Here is a 25,112-nt window from a genome sequence, read left to right as displayed (position 1 = left end):
AGCTTGACGCCTTCGCGTCACTAAATGGCGGACCGCGGTCCGTATCCGGAGTCCGGATTCCGGACCTCCGACCTATTTAATTTTTTTGCTTCAATTACATATTATAAAACAAAGTCCCCTGCCGCGTCTGTCTATGTCTGTATGTTCGCGAATAACTCAAAAACTACTGTACGGATTTTCATGCTGTTTTCACCTATTAATAGTTCTTGAGGACGGTTTTGGTGTATAATTTGTAAAGGTTTTTGTGTAAATTCTTTGAACTACCCGTGCGAAGTCGGGGCGGATCGCTAAGTATTTAATAAACTCAAGTAGAAACGGACCGCGATGGTAATTTTATTCTATAGAACCGGATCCCTGAAGAAACTTAAAGTCCAGCGACGCACTAACAACCCCTCTAGTGTTGCGGATGTACATGGGTGACGGTAATCGCTAAAGATGACAGTCCATTTCCAACCGCAGCTGCATTACTGTTCATTTTACTAAGGAAATTGACAGTAGCAGCGACGCGTTCAGTACCAGTAGTGCAGCTGCGGTCAGAAATGGAATGATACCCTTTAAGGTGATAGTCCATTTCCAACCGCAGCTGCACTACTGTTCATTTTACTAAGGAAATTGACAGTAGCAGCGACGCGTTCAGTACCAGTAGTGCAGCTGCGGTCAGAAATGGAATGTTACCCTTACGCTCGTCTGATCGTTTGCCTCCCTAATCATACAAAATATAAAGACCATTTCAAATTATTGAATTAGAATCGGCCTTCGCGCTCGCTCAATTTGAGCAATTTGTCGCCATATTTGATAACAAGCCAATTAAATGGAGCATCTGAGATGAGCTGAATGTTTTGGTTAATATTCATAGATATTAATTATGATAGACGGGGACAGTCCACGGGAATTACGGTTGAGCTTTGTGTTGGGAGACTAGAAAAGTTGATACTTGGTGGTAACATTGAGGGCAGCCGATATCACGAATTATTTTTCTAATATGTGTATTTAGATTATATGAAAGGTACGCGGAAAGAACATGTCTAGTCACTTTTTTCGGAAAATGAGATTTTTATCTCAAAATGTGGAGCTCTTAATGAACTATTAGCCTTTATCTTTTGCTACCACTGTATAATAAATGTAACACAACTTGATTTTTAGTTAAATAATACCTGGTCACGGAATTACCATACGTTTTGACATTGTTCCAAATTTTAAAACCGCGATTACTCAAAATGTTACTAAAGTGACTTAGACATGTTCTTTCCGTGTACCCTTCATATGTCTGACCTAATACGAGAAAAAAAATGTTGTCCGTTTGATTACGTTTTCAATACAACTTATACAACCTTCTATGACCGTAATAAAACGGACAACCAAAATTTAATTTAATTTTGGGGCCACTTTTATTCTCGTATTAGGATCGAAAGACAAATACAAATACTCTTTATTGCACACCTCATTACAGAAAACAATACAAAGAATACAGAAAAGAAGAGGTTATTCTTGTGTTGAAATTATTACTTTAAATCCAAATGCAACTGTTTATTATAATATAGGTGCTTGCTTATTGCGTAACTTGTAATTACTTTAAGTTATCTATTTATGTTGTCTTTAAGTGAAATTTCTGTAATTTCTTAGACAATAAAGTTCTTTAAACCGAAACTGCAAAATATAAAATGCAAGTTTAAAGAAGTATTAAAAGCACAACTTTGAATATCCCATCCGTCATTATTATACCCATAACATATTTTAGTTTTTTTTATTTCTAATAAATAAACAAAATTAGATCTTACATCAAGCGTCTAACGAAAATATATTATCTCTGAAACTCAAACTAATACGTACTCGATAAAGTGAATTACGAAACACCTCAGCCAGCTAACACAATTACCCCGTTTTCGGGGTGATTACCCCGCTCGGGTAATTTCCCGAGGGTGCTGATTGTAACCTTAGGTTTGTGTAATATGATAAGGATTGGCGGCTGGTGGTTTGGGGCATGTGACGTGACTGGATTATGCGTAGGTAGCTAAAATCCTCACAATGGTATGTACTTACCTAATTATATAGAAAAAAAAACCGGCCAAGTGCGAGTCGGACTCGCGCACGGAGGGTTTTGCACCATCAACAAAAAATAGAGCAAAACAAGCAAAAAAACGGTCACCCATCCAAGTACTGACCTCGCCCGACGTTGCTTAACTTCGGTCAAAAATCACGTTTGTTGTATGGGAGCCCCACTTAAGTCTTTATTTTATTCTGTTTTTAGTATTTGTTGTTATAGCGGCAACAGAAATACATCATCTGTGAAAATTTCAACTGTCTAGCTATCACGGTTCGTGAGATACAGCCTGGTGACAGACGGACGGACGGACGGACAGACAGCGGAGTCTTAGTAATAGGATCCCGTTTTTACCCTTTGGGTACGGAACCCTAAAAACACATATATACAGTATAAACTATTAAAAAAGATTATTTTTAAATAATAAAAAGGTAGCTCTTTATTCTCCTCACACAAAAGTATACAGGGTTCATTTTAACTTGTACTTTAAAGCGCGACTCAAGACGTATTTCAGCAATCTCCGTCACATTCCTGACTAAATGTATGGGATTTCATGTTGACTGTCAGTCGTACCGGTCCGGAAATAACACAAATCCGTCTGTTTCAGAAATGTCCTGTCAATGAATAATCTAAAAAAAACGGCCAAGTTCTGTTTTTTTAGGATTGTGTAAGTAAAACCCTCTGCTTAGAATCCGGGATAATTTCGTATGTTAGCTGAAATTGAGGGATTTTCTACGGAACCTCGGTTTTAGAGGGGATTAAGCTACAAAATGGGGTTGTGATGGAATACATATCATTACATATACAATTATACAGGGTGTTGCCTGTAACACGAGCAAATAATTAAAACATATGTTATACTCCTCAAACTATAAAGCTTTTGTTAAACAACTTTTAAAAATTATGAATCCTTTAGACTTCCTCTTTTTCATACACAATAAATATTGCCTTCAATGTACGCGGACATCAGTGTGTTTGACATTCCCTGTCACGCTTTATACATAACAAAATTTTGAATACATTGCGTCTTAGAATAAACTTTAAAGTGTAATAAAAAAAAAAAATAAGTTATTTCTAAAAGTTGCTGAACAAATGTTGGTCAGTTTGAGGAGTACAGCCTACAGTTTAATTTATTGCTCCTGTTACAGGAGACACCCTGTATACAGTATACACATATAGGAAGATTTACGTACCTATCGATAAATTCAAGAAAGATTTACATTCTGATGGGAACTGGTGATTGAAATGGTAATTTGGAGATTATGCTGATTTATTGATAACTGAGGACATTGGTTTCCACTTGTAGATAAATCTCCGTTCTGGTTTAGGTAACAAATAAGCGATTTATGTTAAATGCGATTGCTGATAGATTAGAAAACCATTTTGGTAAGGATCTAATACGGAATAATTATAATGGTGAAGAGACTGTACAAAATGATTACCGGAAGTTTACTCGATATCCCGGTAGATGGCTCTGTTTTGGATGATTAAAAAATACAGTCAATATTGAGTAAGAAAAATTAAAAAAAAGGTTTTTTTATGATAACTTTTTAACCCATTTTAGTTCCGAATTCAAAAGTGTAATTTCAAACCATAATATCCACATTATACTAATTAATAGCAATAACCTATTTATTACTTGGAACAAGAAACAAAATTCTTCGCTAATTGTTACAAATGAGAATAATTATAACTAATGGTACCTTATTTCAATTTACTTTGCCATAAATTTCCGGCTAAACAAAACTCGAAGATATCTTTATCTTAACCTTAGTCCAGTCAATGCGGTTACTCCATACGAATTTTATTTAAGATAAGAGTTAAATGATGCGTCGGTATCTCTAGGTCATAATATTTGTGCCGTTTATCGTTCCCATTTATTCAATCAGAAACTTCACTAACACACTTCACAAACTTTACCCTGAGATATCAGATCCATATCTAATTCAGATCTAATTCTTAACCTATTATTAAAATCGGAATACGCCTGTTTGACATGTGTAAATATTGTACAGTCAAATGAACTCTAATCATATGGAAATTTCAATAAATACTTACGAATTATTTTTCTACGATTGTCTATTTATGTAGGGTGACTGCTATAGTTATTGGCCACTCCACAGTAATTGGCCACTCTTTACAATAAGGCTTCAATTGCCTTGTTTCTTTCTGATTTGTTAGGAGTGGCCAATTACTATGCCTTTGTACTTCTTACTAATTGTATGTTATTTTTAATATGTCTTTTTGTACAATAAATAGTTTACTACTACTACTACTATGTGCTGATGATGATGCTTTTCTGATATCCCTCATTTAAGGGTCATAGGGATCGCAAAGGAATCCTCCATTTGTCGCGATCTTGGGCGGCTAATTACTATGTAGTGGCCAAAAAGCCACCCTAGCATAAATAAGAACCACGTTGACTGGTGTAAATTAGACCCGCTAAAGCCTTGGCCGATTTAGAAAAGGTCGTTAAGGTTATGTGAACATTACGGCTTCTGTTTAAATTTAACTTAAGATTTATCCGGTACTTTATCTCCAATTAAAATTAAGCCTTTTATACAATAAGTCATCATCTTCCTCGCGTTATCCCGGCATTTTTGCCACGGCTCATGGGAGCCTGGGGTCCGCTTGGCAACTAATCCCAGTAATTGGCGCGGGCACTAGTTTCTACGAAAGCGACTGCCATCTGACCTTCCAACCCAGAGGGTAAACTAGGCCCGTATTGGGATTAGTCCGGTTTCCTCACGATGTTTTCCTTCACCGAAAAGCGACTGGTAAATATCAAATGATATTTGTACATATATAAGTTCCGAAAAACTCATTGGTACGAGCCGGGGTTCGAACCCGCGACCTCCGGATTGCAAGTCGCACGCTCTTATTTACCGCTAGGCCACCAGCGCTTGTTACCTTTTATACAATAAGTATTAGTTCGAAATTACGTCGTGTAATAAAATTTTATTGTGTTTTTAACCTATAGTCCGTCTAAGACACTATGGCCCACTTGCACCATTCCACTAACCCGGGGTTAAGCGGTTAAGCCGTTAACCGCATTGGTAACCATGGTTTAACCGCTTAACCCTGGGTTAGTGGAATGGTGCAAGTGAACCTAAGTCAACTTTGCACCGACTTAAAAAAAGGGGTAGTTATTATTAAATACGATGGCATACAGACATTGTCTTTGCTAATGTCATATTGATGATATGTATTAGGTTCCTAATCAGATACAATTCTCAACATATAAACACGAGCACATATGTAACATCTCTGAGATTACAAATTACAGCCATATGCGTGTCACGGTCTAAGCTCTGAAAGGAATACATTAACCGACCACAAACCCATTCAAAAATAGCTCTTAATCCCATACAAATATAGCTTAAAATATCTTAATGCGTAGTGGACTGTACAATTGCCACAGAAGTTATTCAAAATTAGCTCATATCTACATAGAAATAAAGTTGAAAATGCTTTAGTGCGCGGCCGAGTGTACAATCGCCACAGAGCGAGGAATATTAAGAAAGGTCGTTTAAGGCGAAGCACGCCTGGAACGCACGGCGCCTTTTATTTAAGGGGCTGGTGGTTTAAGTCACGAGAGAATGTTTGGAATTTAGCTTAAAGCTACCGTTATAGGTATCAGAAATACGAGATATTTAAGAAAGCTACTATTTTTTACATATTTTGTAAAGTAGTTACAATCGATAGTCATGAAAGGCGGATATACTATACTATGTTATTCATAAGGATCTCTGTTTTTTCAACGCAAGGAGGAAATGTTATAATATCGTAACATAACTATTAAATAAAAAAATAAAAAATCCCTACGTTAATCATAACATTTTTAAACATTTTATTTATGCCAAACAAGCCTTGCATTATTTTGGAAAAGAGCAGATACTCTTCAAACTGCTGGATCAATTTTTATTAAACCTAGCTAAGAACCACCGCAAATAAATTCGCTTTCACGTAAAAAACCGCATCGAAATCAATCCAACCGTTTGAGAAATACGATGTCACAGAGAGATACACAGACAGACATTGGCGTTAAACATATAACATCCCTGTTTTTGCCAAGAGATTTCCCTTGGCAGGATTATAGGAACTAAAACTAACTAACTAACTGGTCCTTAGGACCAAAGGATGGATTTAAGAAGTGGAGCCACCGAGATTTTTGATGTAAAATCTCTCTTATTCACGCAACGCCCTATTTTAGGGCTTACACTCTCGACTAAAAAAATAAAACGCTTGATCTCGTGACTCGCGACATAGTGCAATAAAATGCGGAATGCGAACAAGTATTCCTCTCATAGACTAAATCCTGAGGGCGCCTAACTTGCCGTGACGTCACGGGGACGGAAAAACTCTGACCTCTGACTTAACCCCTACGAAAACAGTAAACATTCGTCACAACTTACCTTTTTTACACGACTGCCCAAAAAAAAGAGTGTATTGTAATAGGTATAGGTAAGTGTCTTATTTTCTGTATTGTAGAAAAAAGACAAAAGCAAATAATAAAGATAATAAAAGTTATTTCATTAAGCGCACTTGCACCATCCCACTAAACTGGGGTTAAGCGGTTAAACCGTTAACCCAGTGTCAAATTGTACTGGTAACCATGGTAACTCCAGGTTTACGATGACAGTTCGATTTTAACTGGGTAAATGGCGCTATCATTTTGTCAGATACTTTTTAATTTTTTTTTGTTACTTCTCGTAATACTGATGATTTAACAATGACTTGGATTATATTATAATTGTAAAACAGACAGAATAAAATCTATCTGAACCCATTTGCGGAGTTTAATTTCGAGACCAACTAATCCCGCAAATGTGCGATTCATCACGCGCCGCTAAATATTATTTAAATGACTTGAAAAATTACAGCATTTTATTACAAAAAACTACAGCATCTTATCACAAAAAATTACAGCATTATTACATTTATTACATAAGTACTACATTTTTTTATGATAGAAGGCATTGAATGTAAAAAATCAAAGTTACAACAATAACATTAACCCTCAAACCATGAGCACCTATCTCGTCAAAACACAGAAGTAAATGTAAAAAAAGTATTTCGCTAAAATAATCGTAGCTAAAACTTTTCATGTCAAAACATCCCAAAAAAAACTGTAGGAGGCCAACAATCCAGAAAAAAAAATTACCTACAGTAAAGTTCTTGTCACTCATTAAATAATGTAAAAAGACTTATATCGATCGGGATATGAACCGTGACTACCTTTTGTAGTATTGTCTTTGAGCTCCCGTGACCGTGAATCATTCAAAACTGTACGGCTACCACTAGTTTGGCACTGACATAAACGCCATCGAGAACGTAATTTACTTTCTATACCTACATCCCGTTCGCACTTCTGTTAATGTAAAAAGTTTCATTTTTATCATCATTTCATTTTCATTTCTAATACCTATCTCGTCACACAAACCACATTGAAAAAAAAGCGTAACTTTCCTCTGAACATTGCTGGCCTGATAAGTCGTGTTTGGCCGCGGGCCAGGAAAAATTGAATTCACCTGTGTGCACCTGCGTCATTTTCTTTTAAAATTTGTCGAATGTCGAAATGTCAATGTGACACCGCGCTGTGTTAGCGGAAATTGTGTTAGGGCATACAGCATGAAATGTTGACACTGCACACAAACAGTGTAATAAAACAAATTACTATATTATTTGGATTGGAAGCGCTGGTGGCCTAGCGGTAAGAGCGTGCGACTTTCAATCCGGAGGTCGCGGGTTCAAACCCCGGCTCGTACCAATGAGTTTTTCGGAACTTATGTACGAAATATCATTTGATATTTACCAGTTGCTTTTCGGTGAAGGAAAACATCGTGAGGAAACCGGACTAATCCCAATAAGGCCTAGTTTACCCTCTGGGTTGGAAGGTCAGATGGCAGTCGCTTTCGTAAAAACTGGTGCCTACGTCAAATCATGGTATTAGTTGTGAAGCGGACCCCAGGCTCCCATGAGCCGTGGCAAAAATGCCGGGATAACGCGAGGAAGAAGAAAAATATATTATTTGGCTTTACTTGCAGCCATGTATATTGCTAAGTACACGTATTATATTTTATTTGCTCTAATGAAAGTTTCTTTTGGTATCGAGTATTTATTAGTAAGCATTTTATCTAATTTTCTTGTTATAGCCTGATTATTTAAATAAATATAGAGGGTATGTACTTTTTCGTCTTGCTGTACTCGCTAGGCACGTTCAAGGGTACACAAACTATTAACTTTTATAATTATTATGTCCACGTAGAAAATGACCTTTTTCCGGAACCATGTCACATCATTAGAAAATATGGTTTAAGACCCAAATTTGCGTAAACACGCCCCAAATTATAAACAGTAGCGCACCCTTTTACTAAACAACATCCGTACACAAATTACTATTTTTACAACCATATTACAGTTGAATTCCACCCCAAAAGAGCTTAACCGTATGAAATGTATCACTCTCATATGAGGTTCTAATAAAGGAGGGTATGGACACCCAATGTAGACCAACGCATAATCTTTATGAATAATAAAACGCAGGGAAAGTTCTGTTTACGACTCAGGTATGTAATAAAAGCGGGGGCTGATTCTGATTCAACAATTTGTTAAGGTCTTCATCTTATCATTCCTTGACCAAAGAATCGGCATTGCCATTCAATTTCAATTCAGCGGGGAATGTATAGCATTATGGGTACTTTCCGCAGGGAACGGGGAATTTTATATAATGTTCTGAAATTGTAAATGTGAACAATAAAAAAAAACATTACTCCCTAAAAATAAAATTTTATCAGTCTCGCGATTCCTAGATAAGAAATCTTCCTAGCAGTCATAAATAAAATGGTTTTACTTGACATTTTTTTATCGCACCTTGAAACCCTCGCAAACCCACATAATTCTACTTACCTAAGTATATATAAGTCAGGCATTGTTTATCAAAAGAATCTATTTCTATGGGGACCCTCCCCATTGCACTTTTACCGACTTTTTCGTTTAGTTTTCTTCCGTCGCCATTCTCTTTGAAGTGACGTCACATTAAACATACATGAGCAGATCCGTTGGCATCGCTTTTTAGGGTTCCGTACCCAAAAGGTAAAAATGGGACCATATTACTAAGACTCCGCTCTCCGTCCGCCCGTCTGTCTGTCTGTCACCAGGCTGTAACTCATGAACCGTGATAGCTGGGCAGTTGAAATTTTCACAGATGATGTATTTCCGTGGCCGCTATAACAACAAATACTAAAAACAAAATAAAATATATATTGAAGTGGGGCTCCCATACAACAAACGCGATATTTTTGCCGTTTTTTGCGTAATGGTACGGAACCCTTCGTGCGCGAGTCCGACTCGCACACGCGGTCGGTTTTTTGTGTAGTATGCATATTTTAGACTTAGACCTTTACTCTAAACAACGACGAAGTTATTGCAGCTTGGGGAATAAATCAAATACATTCCATTTGTGTTTTTTAACAGTCACACTTATGTTTCTAAATTATAAGCTGAAATAGATGTCTTATTAATCGTAAAGTTTGTCTTTGACCTTAATAAGGGTGTCTTCAAAACAATCAGAACTCATAAACGTCAAAAACTTAAACTTGTCATTTAAATACTCATATTACACACCAATAATTATTTGTCTCATTGTAACTAATACCTAGCTTTAATCCAGACAATGCCTTAACAAAAAGCATGCCAAATTTCAGCAAGTCTCAACATTAAATAGTAAAACGTAATATTACTGAATCGCGATTAGAAAGGGATTGAGATAGCTGTCAATCCATATTGATTTTGACGTAAGTGTATGGAAATCTGTTATTTCTAATCCCTTTCTGATCGCGGCATGATAATATTAGCCGGCCATTTTAGTATTTCCCAAGAAAAAAGGTTAGCAGCTAATTTCCAGAGATTTACAGCTTCCCTTTTAGAACTAACGCCGGGTACAGAAATAATCTCGTTTTCTTTATTTATAGCGTCTGCTGCTGACCGTACGAAAACTTAGTTTTAATGTTAGCTGTTCTTTACAAGCAAGCTAAGGGGCTTTATTTGTTTATTAGGATCACCAACAGAAGATACTTTTTACATACTAAGTACAGTGGAATCCGTTATTATGACTCCGCCTATACTGACCAACCGCTTACTATGACGTAAGTAATTACTGTGCGAAGTTTGGTTTTCATATAAAATTAATAGTGACAAAGTCGGATAAGATAACTTCGCTTATAGTGACAAACCGCTTACTATGACCTAAAAATCCAATTTCCATGAAATTATGTCCGGTTATACTGACACTTCGCTGGTTTTCGAGGCCGTCCCCACATCTTTCCCTGCGAGGACATTTAGTGCGTGCGTGGCGTTTAAGTTGTTTTAGTTTTGACTCTCGGTGACAAGTTGATAATTGGTTCCAGGTTATTAAAACTCATTTCTTACAAAGGAATTCGAGATTAATTCGGAAAAATTAACAATAATAAGAAATTAATCCACTATGCTTTATATGACATCCGCTTAGTATGACGTGTTTGTCACTTCCCTTCGATGTCATTATAAGCGGATTCTACTGTATAAGTAACATACTAAGGGGCACATTTGTTATTGATCCCCCACTTAAAGGCAATCACAGTAGGCATTATGTATTATAATGTTTAATTTAAACCTTAAGTTATAACACTCAGAAAAAGACTAAGTATAAATTATACGTATATAGTATACATATAATTTATATGTACCTATAGTATATATTATAATTAAGTATAAATTATTTAAGGCATTAAACTTATAAATACAGTCACCTGCAATAATTTGTTACACGATGAAGGCCGCAATAATATCTGACACGATCTTATTTGTTTATAAGAGCGTATCACATATTTTTAGGCCTTTGAAGAGTAACATATTATTACAGGTACCTAGGAACAAGGCAATGTTAGTAAATTCCTTCTACATATGATAATGTTAAATCTATATCTGACTACGAGTACTAGATGTTTATTAGGAAATCAGAAATCATTTAAACTATTTGTGACAAACTTTTTGCATACAACCCCTGTAGTGTAAATTTCAATCGATAGCGTGACGTGACGCACGCGTTTGCGTTAAGTGTCATTTTTCTATGGGATTATGAGTTTCCAAAACGTCTCGCTTGGCGCGCTGTTCAAAATCCCATACAAAAATAGTCATAACGCAACCTTTAACGCTCTTCACGTTATCGATTTTTTGTCTATGTATAAAATCTTTGAAACTGTCTGAGTTGTATCGACCTATAACATAAGTTCTTACTCAGCATATTAAGCTATATTTCGACCTATTATAGTAGTTTATGCAACAGTGATATAATAAGGGTTCTTAAAATTCAAGGGTCGAAGTTACAAAACGAGACGTAGTCGAGTTTTGTAAAAAAAGACCCGAGAATTTTAAGAACCAATTATGAGCTGTTGCATACATTACTTTTTCTATGACAGCTGCAGCAAAAAAAAAAAAAGAGTTATTATTTAAAAAAAAGAGTTATTATTAAAAAAAAGAGTTATTATTAAAAAAAAAGAGTTATTATTTAAAAAAAATTGAGTTATTATTTAAAAAAAAAAGTTATTATTTAAAAAAAAAAAAGAGTTATTATTGTAAATGAAAACATACCTCTTTCAATCAAGATGATCGGAACTTGTATCTTTAAAAAAAATAAAGCAGTTGTATTATACTCATAAGATGACTGCCAGCAGTCATCTTATGAGCCTATAGACAAAGCATTCAAATGACATTGCTTTAGATATCACTGTCAGTCATTTAATTGACACATTTAAGTGCTGGAGTAGAAAAAATATATTAAAAACGGGTGACTCACGTATTTTAAGTCTAAATCCCCCGTTTTTAATATATTTAATATATCTGTGTCTCACGGAGGTTTTGTTACTAAAATATCCCGACCTAGGTTCTTAATGAACCTATTTAGCTAACTCAGTTATGAAATGTACTCCTAAATAATCATAAAATCAATTCACAAACTCCGTAACACGCCACCAACTTTTCGGAAGTAATGGCATTGTGTCGCCAACTGTACGCACTTGCTTCACTTAAGAGCTTGTGTCGCTGATTGTACACAGAATACTAAAGAAGATCCACTTGAAATACTTAAATTAAGTTTTGCAAGTTAGCGGAGAAGTTTACAGGTCTTTCAAAATTAGTATTTCAAAGTAACAAGAACAAGAATAGAGATTATTCACTACAAAGTACCGACAAACTAGTCCACGTTACTCGTTTTATTCAGGAAATACGCGTATTTATATACTAAAATAAATGTCATATACTAAAGAAAAAGTGACGATGCCCTTCAGTGCTGAATGCTGGATTCAAACCGGCGTCTTTAGCTATCTGTGCTTACCGCTTTGAACCCCTAGGCCACCCAAATTCATTCTTTATAATATAAAAACGAACTTACCTATAAACCCACCGAAAACCCACTTTGATCCCGATTGTTTTGTTTTCACAAGTAATAGGTTTGCGATTTGTCCGAGTGCTTAAGTATTTACGTACCCTTTATTTTTACTATCAGTATTGTTAGCAGTTCTATATCCTTTATAATGATAAGTTTTGAGTTGTATACAATTATTATTGTTGTTTATATATATATTATTATTATTATTCCTTTATTTATTTATCTTCTCTAAGTTAGGGTTTTTATTATTATTATCTCCTTTATTCATTTAATTTCTCAGATTAGGTTATTTATAATATGGATATAAAAATAAAATACAAAAACACTTACAAAAACAATACAAAATACTTATAAACATATTATAAAAAACCTAACCTAGGGTGCCGCCAGCAGCGGGGCAAGGCCCAAGCTGCCGGTGGTCAGGGCCGCAGAGAGAGGAACCGGCGGACTATCCGCGCCGTGTCCAAGATCACCGCCTTCTGCATCTGGCCCTTGATCCAACCACCTAGCGAGAGTCTCTCAAGATGTTGGTCGAGACTCTTCGCTATTAGACCGTTCGCTGAAACAACTAATCGGGACAATGATCGTCGAATCAACATCCCACATGGCGGTTATCTCGTGAGCCAAGTCTAGGTACTTACTGGACTTGTCCTTCTCGGCTTTCACGAGATTCTCATCATGGGGGATGGTGATGTCAACGAGCACGGCCCGGCGTTGCGATCGATCTATTATCACAATGTCAGGCTTATTGGCTACAATAGTCCTGTCAGTGATGATAGATCGATCCCAATAGAGCGTGGCACGACCATTCTCGAGAACTGGCGCAGGTGAATACTTGTAGTACGGTACTTCGCGGTCCACAAGGCCGTATAGAAGAGCAAGCTGCTGGTGAATAATCCTGGCTACGAGATTATGTCTATGCAAGTACTCGCCGTTAGCAAGATGAGAGCAACCGGAAATAATATGCCTGAGTGACTCTCCGGGACGGCGGCATGCCCGACAAATGTCGACCGTACCGTCCTTCAGGATATATTTCCGATAGTTGTTCGTCATCATTACTTCGTCCGCAATTGTGACGAAGGTGATCATGTTTGTGCGAGACAATATAAATATGTACGAACAAACAAGAGCGCCTGAAATACAATCTCGCCGGCCATCCCGATTAAGAATGATCTCGCATCGGACGGCACTAGCGACAAAGAACCCACGCGTAATAGGACCAAAGGTCTATGAACATCTACCTGCTGATTTAAAATCTGAAACATCGGACGAAACATTTAGGCGCAAACTCAGAAACCTTTTATTGAATAACCCTATGTACTCCGTTAAGGAATTTATGGATCTTACTTTTGCATAATATACATTTTATTGCCTTATTTAACTGACATATTTCTGTTATTAAATATTTTATGGTAATTACTCTTTATAATGAAAAATTGACATATATTTCATATTTATATTTATTGTGAATTACTACCCTGACGATCCTTTTTGGGAGATATAATATTAAATTATATAATGGTTTATGGAATTCATGCATGTTAGTTTTTAGTTTTTGACGATTGTGATGTAAATTCTTATAATTTTGGCTTAGGCAAAGTTGTACTGTAATTTATTTCATGAAATAAATAATCTAATCTAATCTAATCTAATCTAATTGCACATGCAAAACCCTCGGTTTCTCCGAAGAGGTCCCCGAATCGTAACCAGTTCACCGACGCGAGCAGGTCCACATCGATTATTATTATTATTATTGCGAGCCTATTGTGTCCCACTGCTGGGCAAAGGCCTCCCCCCTCTTCTTCCACTCCTCCCGATTTTGAGCTACATCTGGCCAGTCGCTCAAAAAGGAGTCTAAGTTATCCCGCCATCGCCGACGAGGTCTGCCGGATCTCCGGTTCGACTCACGGGGCACCCACTCTGTGGTTATCTTGGCCCATAAGTCATTCGGCATGCGGCAGACATGACCAGCCCAGTCCCACTTTAACTTAGCCGCTTTTCGAGCTACATCTATTATTTGAGTTTTAGAGCGCAGCGTGGTGTTCCGGATGCGATCCCTTAGTTTCACACCTAATATGCTGCGCTCCATAGCTCTCTGACAAACCCCGAGTTTGGACTTCTGAGCTTCCGTCAAAGACCAAGTCTGAGCACCATAGGTGAGGACTGGAAGTATGCACATGTCCATGAGCCTACGTTTGAGAGACAGAGGTAGGTCTCCCTTCATGAGGTGTTTCATGGACCAATAGCTCTTCCAGGCGTTCTCGGTCCGTCTATCGACCTCTTTTTCTTGTCGCGCCTGGAAAGAGACTATTTGGCCCAAATAAAGGTATTCATGGACATATGCAACGTGTTCTCCGTTTACCTCAATCCTACGTTTTATGCCGTTAGTCATGACTTTGGTCTTTGACATATTCATCTTCAGTCCAACCTCGAGGCTTGCGTTGCTAAGGTCTTCTAGCATATGATGTAGCTCGGATGCCGTTGGGGAAAAAAGGACAATGTCATCGGCGAAACGAAGGTTAGTTAACCTTTTCTCGCCGACAACCAACCCCTTGTCTCCCCAATGCGGCGCAAGCTTCTGGAAGACATGTTCTAATGTACTGGTGAAAAGTTGGCATGGTGCGATATGCTGTCAAACGCTTTTGAATAATCTACGAAGGCTAAGTAGAGGGGGAGATTATGTTCGTGGCATTTTTCGATAACTTGGTTTAACGTGTGCAGGTGGTCGGTGGTAGACAAGCCGGGGCGGAATCCCGCTTGTTCGGGTGGTTGGTGCAGATCAAGTTGACCCGAAATGCGGTTTTCTATTATTTTTATAAATATTTTATAAAGATGGGATACAAGGCTAATAGGGCGATAGTTACCTATATCAGCCTTGTCGCCCTTCTTGTGCAACAGGATTATATTCGAGTGGCACATATTTTTGGGAAAAGTTTGAGTTACTATAATTTTATTAAATAATTTACAAATATGTGGAATTAATGATGGCTCCCCAACTCTCAATGCTTCAGTTGTGACGCCATCCTCACCCGCGCTTCTGCTGTACTTCATTTTCTGAAGTGCTAGGAATACATCATGCTCTGTAATTGGTGGGATGGCGTTGAAGCTATCGTCTTCGATTGGTGAATCTTGGGTTCGGAGGGGATCAGAGTAGAGAGCCTTATAATATTCAGTAGCAATATTCAAAATTGTATTCCTGTCTCCCTGTTTTATTCCTCTGCTGTCCCTTAGGCTAGTTATCCAGCTTTGCCCCTGAGATGCACCTTTTTTTGCGGCCTTGAGGGACTTGTTTTTTGTTAGAGCTATTTCTACCAGTTTTGTATTATGGTGCCTGATATCTGCACGGATACTACGTTTTACCAATTTATCTTTTTGTCTATATTCTGGGCTATTTCTTGCGTGGTGTAAAGACTGTCTCTCATCTATAAGTTTTAATGTTTTTTCTGTCAGCTTTTTATGTTTATTTTTGGTTGCTTTTATTTTGTTGCTAGCATTTCTGATACTGTTGACTATATCGTTATACTGACTATCTACGTTATCTTCTTTATGGTTTTCCAATATATCAAAGTAGTTATTTATTTCTAAATTAAATTTATATATATATATTATTTTTATATTATTTTTTTAGAAATGTATAAAACGTGATAGCATTGTGTGAAATTGCGCGCAAAGTTTGATAAATTGTTTATTCCACTTCTATCTGTGAGTACCTGTAATTGGCTTTGTATTGTTACCTAAATCTGTATAATGTTTTTGTAGCTGTTGGTACTCTTTAAAAATAAAAATAAAATAAAACTAATAACTAAATAAAACTAAAATACATGTGGCCCCTTTGGTACGTTGCCGAAGATGCTGGCAACATTTCCGCGCTGTATTGCGATGCTAATACGTTGCGCGAAAAAGCTGCCATCTTAGAAAAAAATATTCAAAAAAGTGGACCATCTGTAAACTCTGCTCTGTGTACTTTTCGTCGGAGCGGCATTACTTAAAACTTGTGTCATTGTCGTTTTGCCTAATTTGCTCAAGTTGACGCCAAGTGTTTGGGCGTGAAACAATACTGACTCGAATTACGGAGGCGGGGTAAATTTATTAATTTACCCGTAGTTACCCTGAATTTCGTTCATCATCATCATCATCATATCAGCCTTTTATCGCCCACTGCTGAGCGTAGGCCTCTCTTCGAGTACGCCACTTATACCGGTCCCGGTCCTGGTCATGGGAATGAGCCGTGGCAAAATGCCCGGACAACGCGAGGAAGATGATAATGATGATGATGATGTGACCTAATGTACCATGTTTAAAAAGCAAATAAATCATTCATTCATTCATTCAAATTATTAAATCTGAATCTGGCTCAAGGTTTTATAAAAGTGATCCCGAAAAGTTAAGTAATATTCTATAGGTATGCAACGGATATGATGGGTAAAACCACAAAATAAATACGACGAAATTTTCGTCAAAAAATCTCTCCAGCTCCATATACCCACGATTTAACACGAGTTTTCCATTAAAAACGCGAACTCGCATAAAAATCATTCGTTCCCTCGTGTTATTAAAAAACAGACGAAAAAATACTTCATTTAAAGCAAATGACGTGTGAAAGAGTGTGACGTCACGAACGGGGTCACAACAAAAATGCAACGAATGAGCGCGGGCCGTGGATCACCTGTTCTAGATCCCGTAATGAAAGTAACACGACAAAACTTTACGGCTTTTGGGTGTTATCGGAAATTTTCTGGAGGCAACGGGCATTAGTAATGAACTTTAAAGGGCCGTCACAATAGATCAATGCTTAGTCGATGCGACACTCAAAGGCCCTGTACCACCCCAATAATAATAATAAACACGACAAAGGTACGAGCATTTAATTCTATCGGTTAAGTTAGTTCCCGGCCAATAATGACTCACACTCACGGCTGAAATCAGAGGGCCAACCGCTGTTATTTGCCTCTCTAATCTCTGTATCGCTGTTCCAAATTCGTGCGGCAGAGAGTCGAAAATTCGATTTTCGTTTGACGCGGCCTACCGCGTGTCCTAAGAGGTATATAATTTAATATAATTTAATTTACGTTACGTGAAACTTGGCATGAAAATTTACGTAACATAATTATATCTAGCGGCCTTTTCAAATAACGCTTATATGAATTCACAGTGGTACGATACCGATCTATCAGTGTCGAAAGTGACGTTTTTTGGTTGTAGAAATGACACATTTGACACTGATAGATTGTTATCGTACGGATGTAGGTAAGTATGTCTGGTGCTGGTTTTCGTTGCTAAATATTGCTGTACAAACTATTAAATCTGAATCTGGCTCAAGGTTTTATAAAAGTGATCCCGAAAAGTTAAGTAATATTCTATAGGTATGCAACGGATATGATGGGTAAAACCACAAAATAAATACGACGAAATTTTCGTCAAAAAATCTCTCCAGCTCCATATACCCACGATTTAACACGAGTTTTCCATTAAAAACGCGAACTCGCATAAAAATCATTCGTTCCCTCGTGTTATTAAAAAACAGACGAAAAAATACTTCATTTAAAGCAAATGACGTGTGAAAGAGTGTGACGTCACGAACGGGGTCACAACAAAAATGCAACGAATGAGCGCGGGCCGTGGATCACCTGTTCTAGATCCCGTAATGAAAGTAACACGACAAAACTTTACGGCTTTTGGGTGTTATCGGAAATTTTCTGGAGGCAACGGGCATTAGTAATGAACTTTAAAGGGCCGTCACAATAGATCAATGCTTAGTCGATGCGACACTCAAAGGCCCTGTACCACCCCAATAATAATAATAAACACGACAAAGGTACGAGCATTTAATTCTATCGGTTAAGTTAGTTCCCGGCCAATAATGACTCACACTCACGGCTGAAATCAGAGGGCCAACCGCTGTTATTTGCCTCTCTAATCTCTGTATCGCTGTTCCAAATTCGTGCGGCAGAGAGTCGAAAATTCGATTTTCGTTTGACGCGGCCTACCGCGTGTCCTAAGAGGTATATAATTTAATATAATTTAATTTACGTTACGTGAAACTTGGCATGAAAATTTACGTAACATAATTATATCTAGCGGCCTTTTCAAATAACGCTTATAAGAATTCACAGTGGTACGATACCGATCTATCAGTGTCGAAAGTGACGTTTTTTGGTTGTAGAAATGACACATTTGACACTGATAGATTGTTATCGTACGGATGTAGGTAAGTATGTCTGGTGCTGGTTTTCGTTGCTAAATATTGCTGTACAAACTACAAAGGAAATGGAGCGAGTATAAATTGTATTAATTTTGTACCTACCTACATACTTCATTTTTTTAACAAGTAGATACGTCTGCGAGCGATATTCCAAATTTTATATTAAAGTAAAAAATGCAAAAAATTACGCTTCCGGCAGGACTTGAACCCGCATCCTCCGCAATCCGTGCGTTTAATATAAAATTTGGAATATCGCTTGCAGACATATCTGCTTGTTAAAAAAATGATTTAGTATGGGTTAGCACATTTTTACTGGTGAATTCTCAATGCAACTTGAGACTCCGGTACCGTCAAAAGATGTAATCGTCTTTCGGTAGATGTCGCTATACGCCACCATTATGGCGTGTATGCATAAAGGAAGGGATGAGAAAGACTTGCGATGTACAGGCTTCCGTAGCTCAATTGGTTAAGAGCAACACACGGATTGCGGCGGATGCGGGTTCAAGTCCTGCCGGAAGCGTAACTTTTTCCATTTTTTCCTTTAATATAAAATTTGTACCTACTTATGTAAAACCTGATCTTAAGCAGCCACCGCGGGCTGTATGGGCGCTTGTAATGCTTCTTTGTGCAAATTGTATTCGTTATATAGGTGTACTCCATCTAGCAAACTATAATCTATAACGCTCACCGAATTTCACGGAGTAAATATGCTGAAAATCGCATAATTAACGACGGAAACTTGAATTTTTATGTAACAAATTGTCGAATGGAAGCGACTGATACTTAATTCAATGGTAATAACGAACGCATTTTCCGAATCCCGAACGTTCGTTTGCCGTTTTTGTTCTTTAATTAAGTTGGTGATAAAATTTCTGGAACGGTAGGTATTTTGTTGATTATTGGTACGTTTTTTGCGATGTTCAAGTGAAATGTCGCTCGATTATTTCGAATTTCTGGTAAAAATCTTTGTAGGTACCTACTCTTTTTGATGTTTGTCATTAATACTAGGCTTTTTACTTTTGGTATATTAAGAATAGGCTAGTAATAGATTAAACCTAGACACAGAATAAATAATAGTACTAAGTACAGAAGACTCACTCTCTAACAAAACGCGTCTGTTACGATCAGCACAGATATGGCCGCTAGGTGGCGACAGCGCCACGCGCGGCTTATGGCTTTCCCAAAATTGGGGCCGAACGGATGTACTTTTAGCTACCTGTAGCAAAGCGACGAGATCGCGGAGTGAGACACGCCTGACCTAGATAGGAGCCTTGGTTTAAATATTTGGTCCTTCGATCCGGATTAGTATTTCTTTCCTTTATATTTCGTTATTTTTGTCTGTTACCTTCCGTGGTTATTTCTCACTTGATGGTCTCATCGGAAGATCAGCGCTGGAAGTCGCCAGCAACATGCTGAGATGGCATTTCTTGACACTTTAATTTCACTATGTTATTTTTGTGTAATTATATGTACTGCCTGTGTGTTTACCAATTACCTTTTATTTATGTAGACGTGTGACGTTCAGAGTTGACAAAACTAAAATTTGATCCAACCATTTTGACAACTTGACAGGTTGGCGTCACCCATAGGACTAACTAAATATAGGTTCCGTAACCTATATTTAATGGCTCACGATCGTGCGCCTGGTACCATTATATCTACCTCATTGTACTTACATCTATGGTGTTTAGGAATATAACTATTCTATTCTATTCTCTTACCTTGCACTGTGGAAACTGCTGAGGCGGCCTGGTGACCCTCCAGCCCAGGAGGGGGGGGATGCAGACTAAAGCTGACATTAGCCAGACGGCTGCTATCATGACGGCGGCGCGTGCTGGTGTCCGCTTCTTTAGGTAGTCGACCGCCTGGGGACAAACGAAATCAATGTTATACTTTGTCAAAGGACTGTCTCATTTCAAACATAGAGAGAATCATACTATCTTTGTCTTACACTAGTACTAGCGCCCGAAAGAAAGGGCTGAGTATAGTTTTCCTGGTTCTTATTGACTGACAAATTAGTTTGACCAACTATAGTATCGAGCAGTGAATACAGTGTCAACAGAAATATAATCGTATTGATCGTATAAGATACTTCCCTATGCCAGAAATTGATTAAAACTGTTTTGCTATTAGTGTTTAAGTAGTTATACTTATAATTCTGGGATGCAGTATACCTACTTCAAAATAAGTGTGAGGTGTGTTGTATGCATACTGCATGTAGGTTATGATACTTATGATAAGTCTTCTGTTGACATGTGTCTATTTGCGATGTTCATTCCTTTAATACAGATAGTTTTGGTAGCGGGTATTTTCAATGTTATTCCCGTAGTAGTCCCATATTTTACAACTATAATCAGATTAAGATTTAGATTTTTGCTATGCCATCAGTCGATCAAGTTTGTTTCGAGGGTCGAATGCCTATGGACTCATGGCATTAAAGCAGTGATTCCTAACCTGGGGGTAATTACCCCCGTGGGGGTAAAACTGGTATTTTACAGGGGTAAATAAGCTAACCTAATATAACAATACGACAAACGTACACGTTTTATTTTTTATTACCATTGGGAGGAGGGGTAAAATCAGTTTCCCTAGTTAGCCATAGGGGTGACCGGACTGAAAAGGTTAGGAACCACTGCATTAAAGCAATACAAAAGTCAGAAATACTTATCTTAATATCCTCCGTTCAGTCCCTAAGTCTATCAGTTATATACAGATCATTAATATTTACGATTTCCTCCAACTGACCTACTCCGGCAGCCACACGAATGCTTTTAACGATTAACAAATTTACTATCAATATTTTAGACTAGTAATATTGGTTTCCCGGAAATATGTTACTTATTTTTCTTATATTTTTGTCAGCAGAAGCAAGATATTTTAAAGAAGAGAATGTTACCTTGTATGCGTCTTTAATATAATTGAACCTAAAAAAAGTACTTAATTGGGAACAATTCTCTGGGGAACCAGGTACAGGCTGCGCCTTGCTTGGGGCCGATGGATATTAGCTTATTTTGTAAAATTTAATTTATGTTAGGTTCAATCTGTTATGTTATGTCTCTTATGTAATACGAGTACAATAATTATAAATATTTGTGTGGCAGCCGCCATTGACCACTTAAGTGAAGCCGAAATAAAGGCAGTCTTATACTTATGTGTCCTGCCCGACTGCGCCAAATAGCAAACCGTTACGCTGAAGCACAGACCGTTTACCAAATTGCAAAGATTCATCGATGTATAAGATAAGTAAAGTCTAATGATGGCTATAAAGATGACGCTTTCGCCCTGTATTTTGTAACTGATTGTCAAATGTTAACTTCTGATAGCTACTCGAGTTAATGCATAATCTAAGCACCTTATGGGTCAATTTCTGAACACGATTTTTTTTCTGTCCGTGATGAAAATCGTGGGTTAGCATCAGATAATACTTACCATTTTTTTTTTACATAAAGAAGTCACACTTTCACACCGAGTTCCATATGAATTCACTGATTAATTGGTTTTTAGAGTACACTTAAAAATACCTAAAGGCTCAAATTACTGCTCCCGTGCCCTGTCCGGAATCTACTTTTGAGCATAATGAAAAATCCTACGAAAAATTCTACATTAGTATCACTAATTTAGTGTCAAATACTTAAACTAGATGATATTTACTATCACTGAGCACATACACTATTAACTTCATTGTGGTAAATAACTCGTGATCGATGTTTAAATTTTGTCCGAGCGCGCGAGTACAATTTCGTCGGCAAAACTCACAGGGCTCTGACAGCCGACGTCTGTATTTGAACCGCCTCGTGTCCCGCCTCACCTGTACTGACAGTATTCGGCTGTCTTTCAAAGCAAACGGATGTACGTCAAGCCGTGGCGTGTTTGAGCAAATCGCGTAAGTATTTCGGAATCCGGGTGGGCGACAATTTTTTTCTAATTTCGATGCCCCTTATAAATTTTATTTTCCACATAGCTTTTCAATAACAATTGTCATATTTAGGAGCCCTTTATGTATCTTTATGTAAGCGATAACATAACAGTTTGGTCAAACACGATTTAAATTTTTGGCGAATTTTTTTATTACGAATTCTAATTTCCGTGCCCTAATTCCCATAGCAAATTTACCTAAAACAGCTGATTAAGTGGCACGGGAATTAGAAAGTATTACATTTATTGTCAACAAATCTTTTATTGGGGGCACTTTAAGTTAATTGGCAATGTTTACGTCATATTATTATTACATTTATGTATATTGGCATTGAATATATATTATATGTAATAATAATATGACGTATATCTTTCTATTTTGCATTTAAGGAAATCTTAAAGAATGCACAAAAATTTGTGAACGGTTTTTTAGTATAAGTACTATAGTACATACAGGGTGGACCCGAATAACCCGGGCAATTTTAATACGTAAGGTAAGGTGGGGTAAGACGACACCGGGGTAAGACTATCACTTGTATGGAATCCTTGTACTGTTAGTCTTGCCCCACCTTACCTTATTCATTGATCATATTATAACATTAAAATATTATATAAACATAAAACTATTTCTGGAATTATTACATATTATAATACCTGTACCTAAGGTTACATGAAACAAAATGAATCAAATTTGCAATGTTTTTTTTTTGTAAATTTGACAGCTGACAGCGTATACCGTATAAAGTTTAAATATCTGGGAGACCGAGCTTTGCTTGGAAAACATATACCTACCTAAAAACTCAAAAATGCGCGTTTTCCCAGAGATAACACCTAGCTAGATCGATTTTTCACCCCAAAAAACCCTCATATATGATCAAATTTCATTCGAAATCGTTAGAGCCGTTTCCGAGATCCCCGAAATATATACAAGAATTGCTCGTTTAATAGATTAGTTGTTATAAATTAGCTTTTCTAATACAAGAATAAATATATATCCTATTCTTACTATATTATAAATGCGAAAGTATCTCTGTCTGTCTGTCTGTTATCTCGTCACGCTTAAACCGCTGAACCAATATCATCTTGATGATATTTGGCATGGAGATAGTTTGAGACCCGGGGAAGGACAAAGGATCTGGGGGCACGGCAGTGCCGCCGCCAAGTCGAGCAAAACAAAGTGGCACGGCCGTACCATCAAATCTCAATAACATTCTATCAAAATAACATTTAATGCACTTTACAATCCCTTAGTTTTGTCACTGACACAATCACTCACGATCATCATTATTTTAAGGTACTTCTAGCATACCCAAATTTGAAACGTAATTTGGTTTTAGCTTTTTAAGCCAATAAAAATCTAATAATACTGCAATATTAGTCACGTTCTAAAGATCTAATAACTGCATAAATAAGGTTGTAATCCCATAGAAATATATGCGATAACAACGTTACCTTTTAGTTCTTACAATTAGTAGGGAAAGTAAAGGTACACTACGACGTACGATGTGAGTATGAATAAAGATGTGTATACATAGTATCAGTATGGTATGGGTATGATTACCTGAAAAGAAGGACAGCCTACAAAAAGAGATGGGATCCTATCAAAAACATTACATGTAAAAAGATGCAAGTCTCGCAACGCAGTTCTTCTACTACAAAAAAGTTTTGAGATGTAATGGGAAACCAAGTCGGTTATTTTAGTCAGTGCCAGGGGGTATTAAAATCGTAATACTATTAGATACCTTATTAGGGTTCCGTAGCCAAATGGCAAAAAACGGAACCCTTATGGATTCGTCATGTCTGTCTGTCTGTGATAGTCTTACCCCACCTTACCTCATATGTGGTCAAACAATTTTTTGTGTTATGAATTTATGAAGGCAGCATATTCGATTTCTTCAGATTAACTTACACAATAACTTCTTCTCACTGTGCCCCTATTTACTTATTTCTTAGTATCATTTCCTATACGGCCATATACCAGATCATACGCCTTGTACCTATCTACATGCAGATACATCATGACACTTTTTAATTTAATGAATAGTTTTGTATGTATGTAAGTAGGTATTGTTTTGAAATATGTACATTTTACTAAGAAAGAGAGATTAGTTGCCATTAAAATCAAGGAAACGATTAGTCAAATACGTAGTTTTTAGTGTATCATACTTTCGTAGATTTGTCGTCCGAAACTAAAATTAAAGAAGGTAAATATGTTCGATGCCGCTTCAGTATGGTTAAAGTACATTATTGTAGATTAAAATATACATAAATAATAGTTTTAACTACCAAAATAAGTTAAGAAAACAATTCCTGTGCCATGTTCTAATTTCCGTGCTAGTAAAATCTAATTCCCATGGACACACTAATTCCCGTGCCCTGACCAAAATTTTAAATTGAAATAACTTTTATAGTTTTATGAATATTTTTACCCCATAAGAAAATTAATGTTTATTATATTTTTTATCAAATTATCAGCATAATTTTTTTTGTGTAATGTTAGTATTTCAAAATTCCATGGGAATTAGACA

General features: G+C 37.0%; 1 protein-coding gene across 2 annotated transcripts in view; it reads right to left on the bottom strand.

Annotated features, from left to right (window-relative positions):
* LOC134657451 (alpha-2 adrenergic receptor) overlaps positions 1-25,112 on the bottom strand; it is a 547,428-nt gene that overhangs the window by 257,392 nt on the left and 264,924 nt on the right. For both annotated transcript variants that reach the window (XM_063513009.1, XM_063513010.1), the window contains exon 4: positions 20,391-20,534. In XM_063513009.1, coding sequence (XP_063369079.1) covers positions 20,391-20,534 — 144 coding nt within the window. The remainder of the gene's footprint in view (positions 1-20,390; positions 20,535-25,112) is intronic.

Source organism: Cydia amplana, chromosome 20 (genome assembly GCF_948474715.1).
Source record: "Cydia amplana chromosome 20, ilCydAmpl1.1, whole genome shotgun sequence".
NCBI classification, from domain to species: Eukaryota; Metazoa; Arthropoda; class Insecta; order Lepidoptera; family Tortricidae; genus Cydia; species Cydia amplana.
The sequence above is the reverse complement of the archived record's forward strand: the minus strand, read 5'-3'. Positions and strand labels throughout refer to the sequence as shown.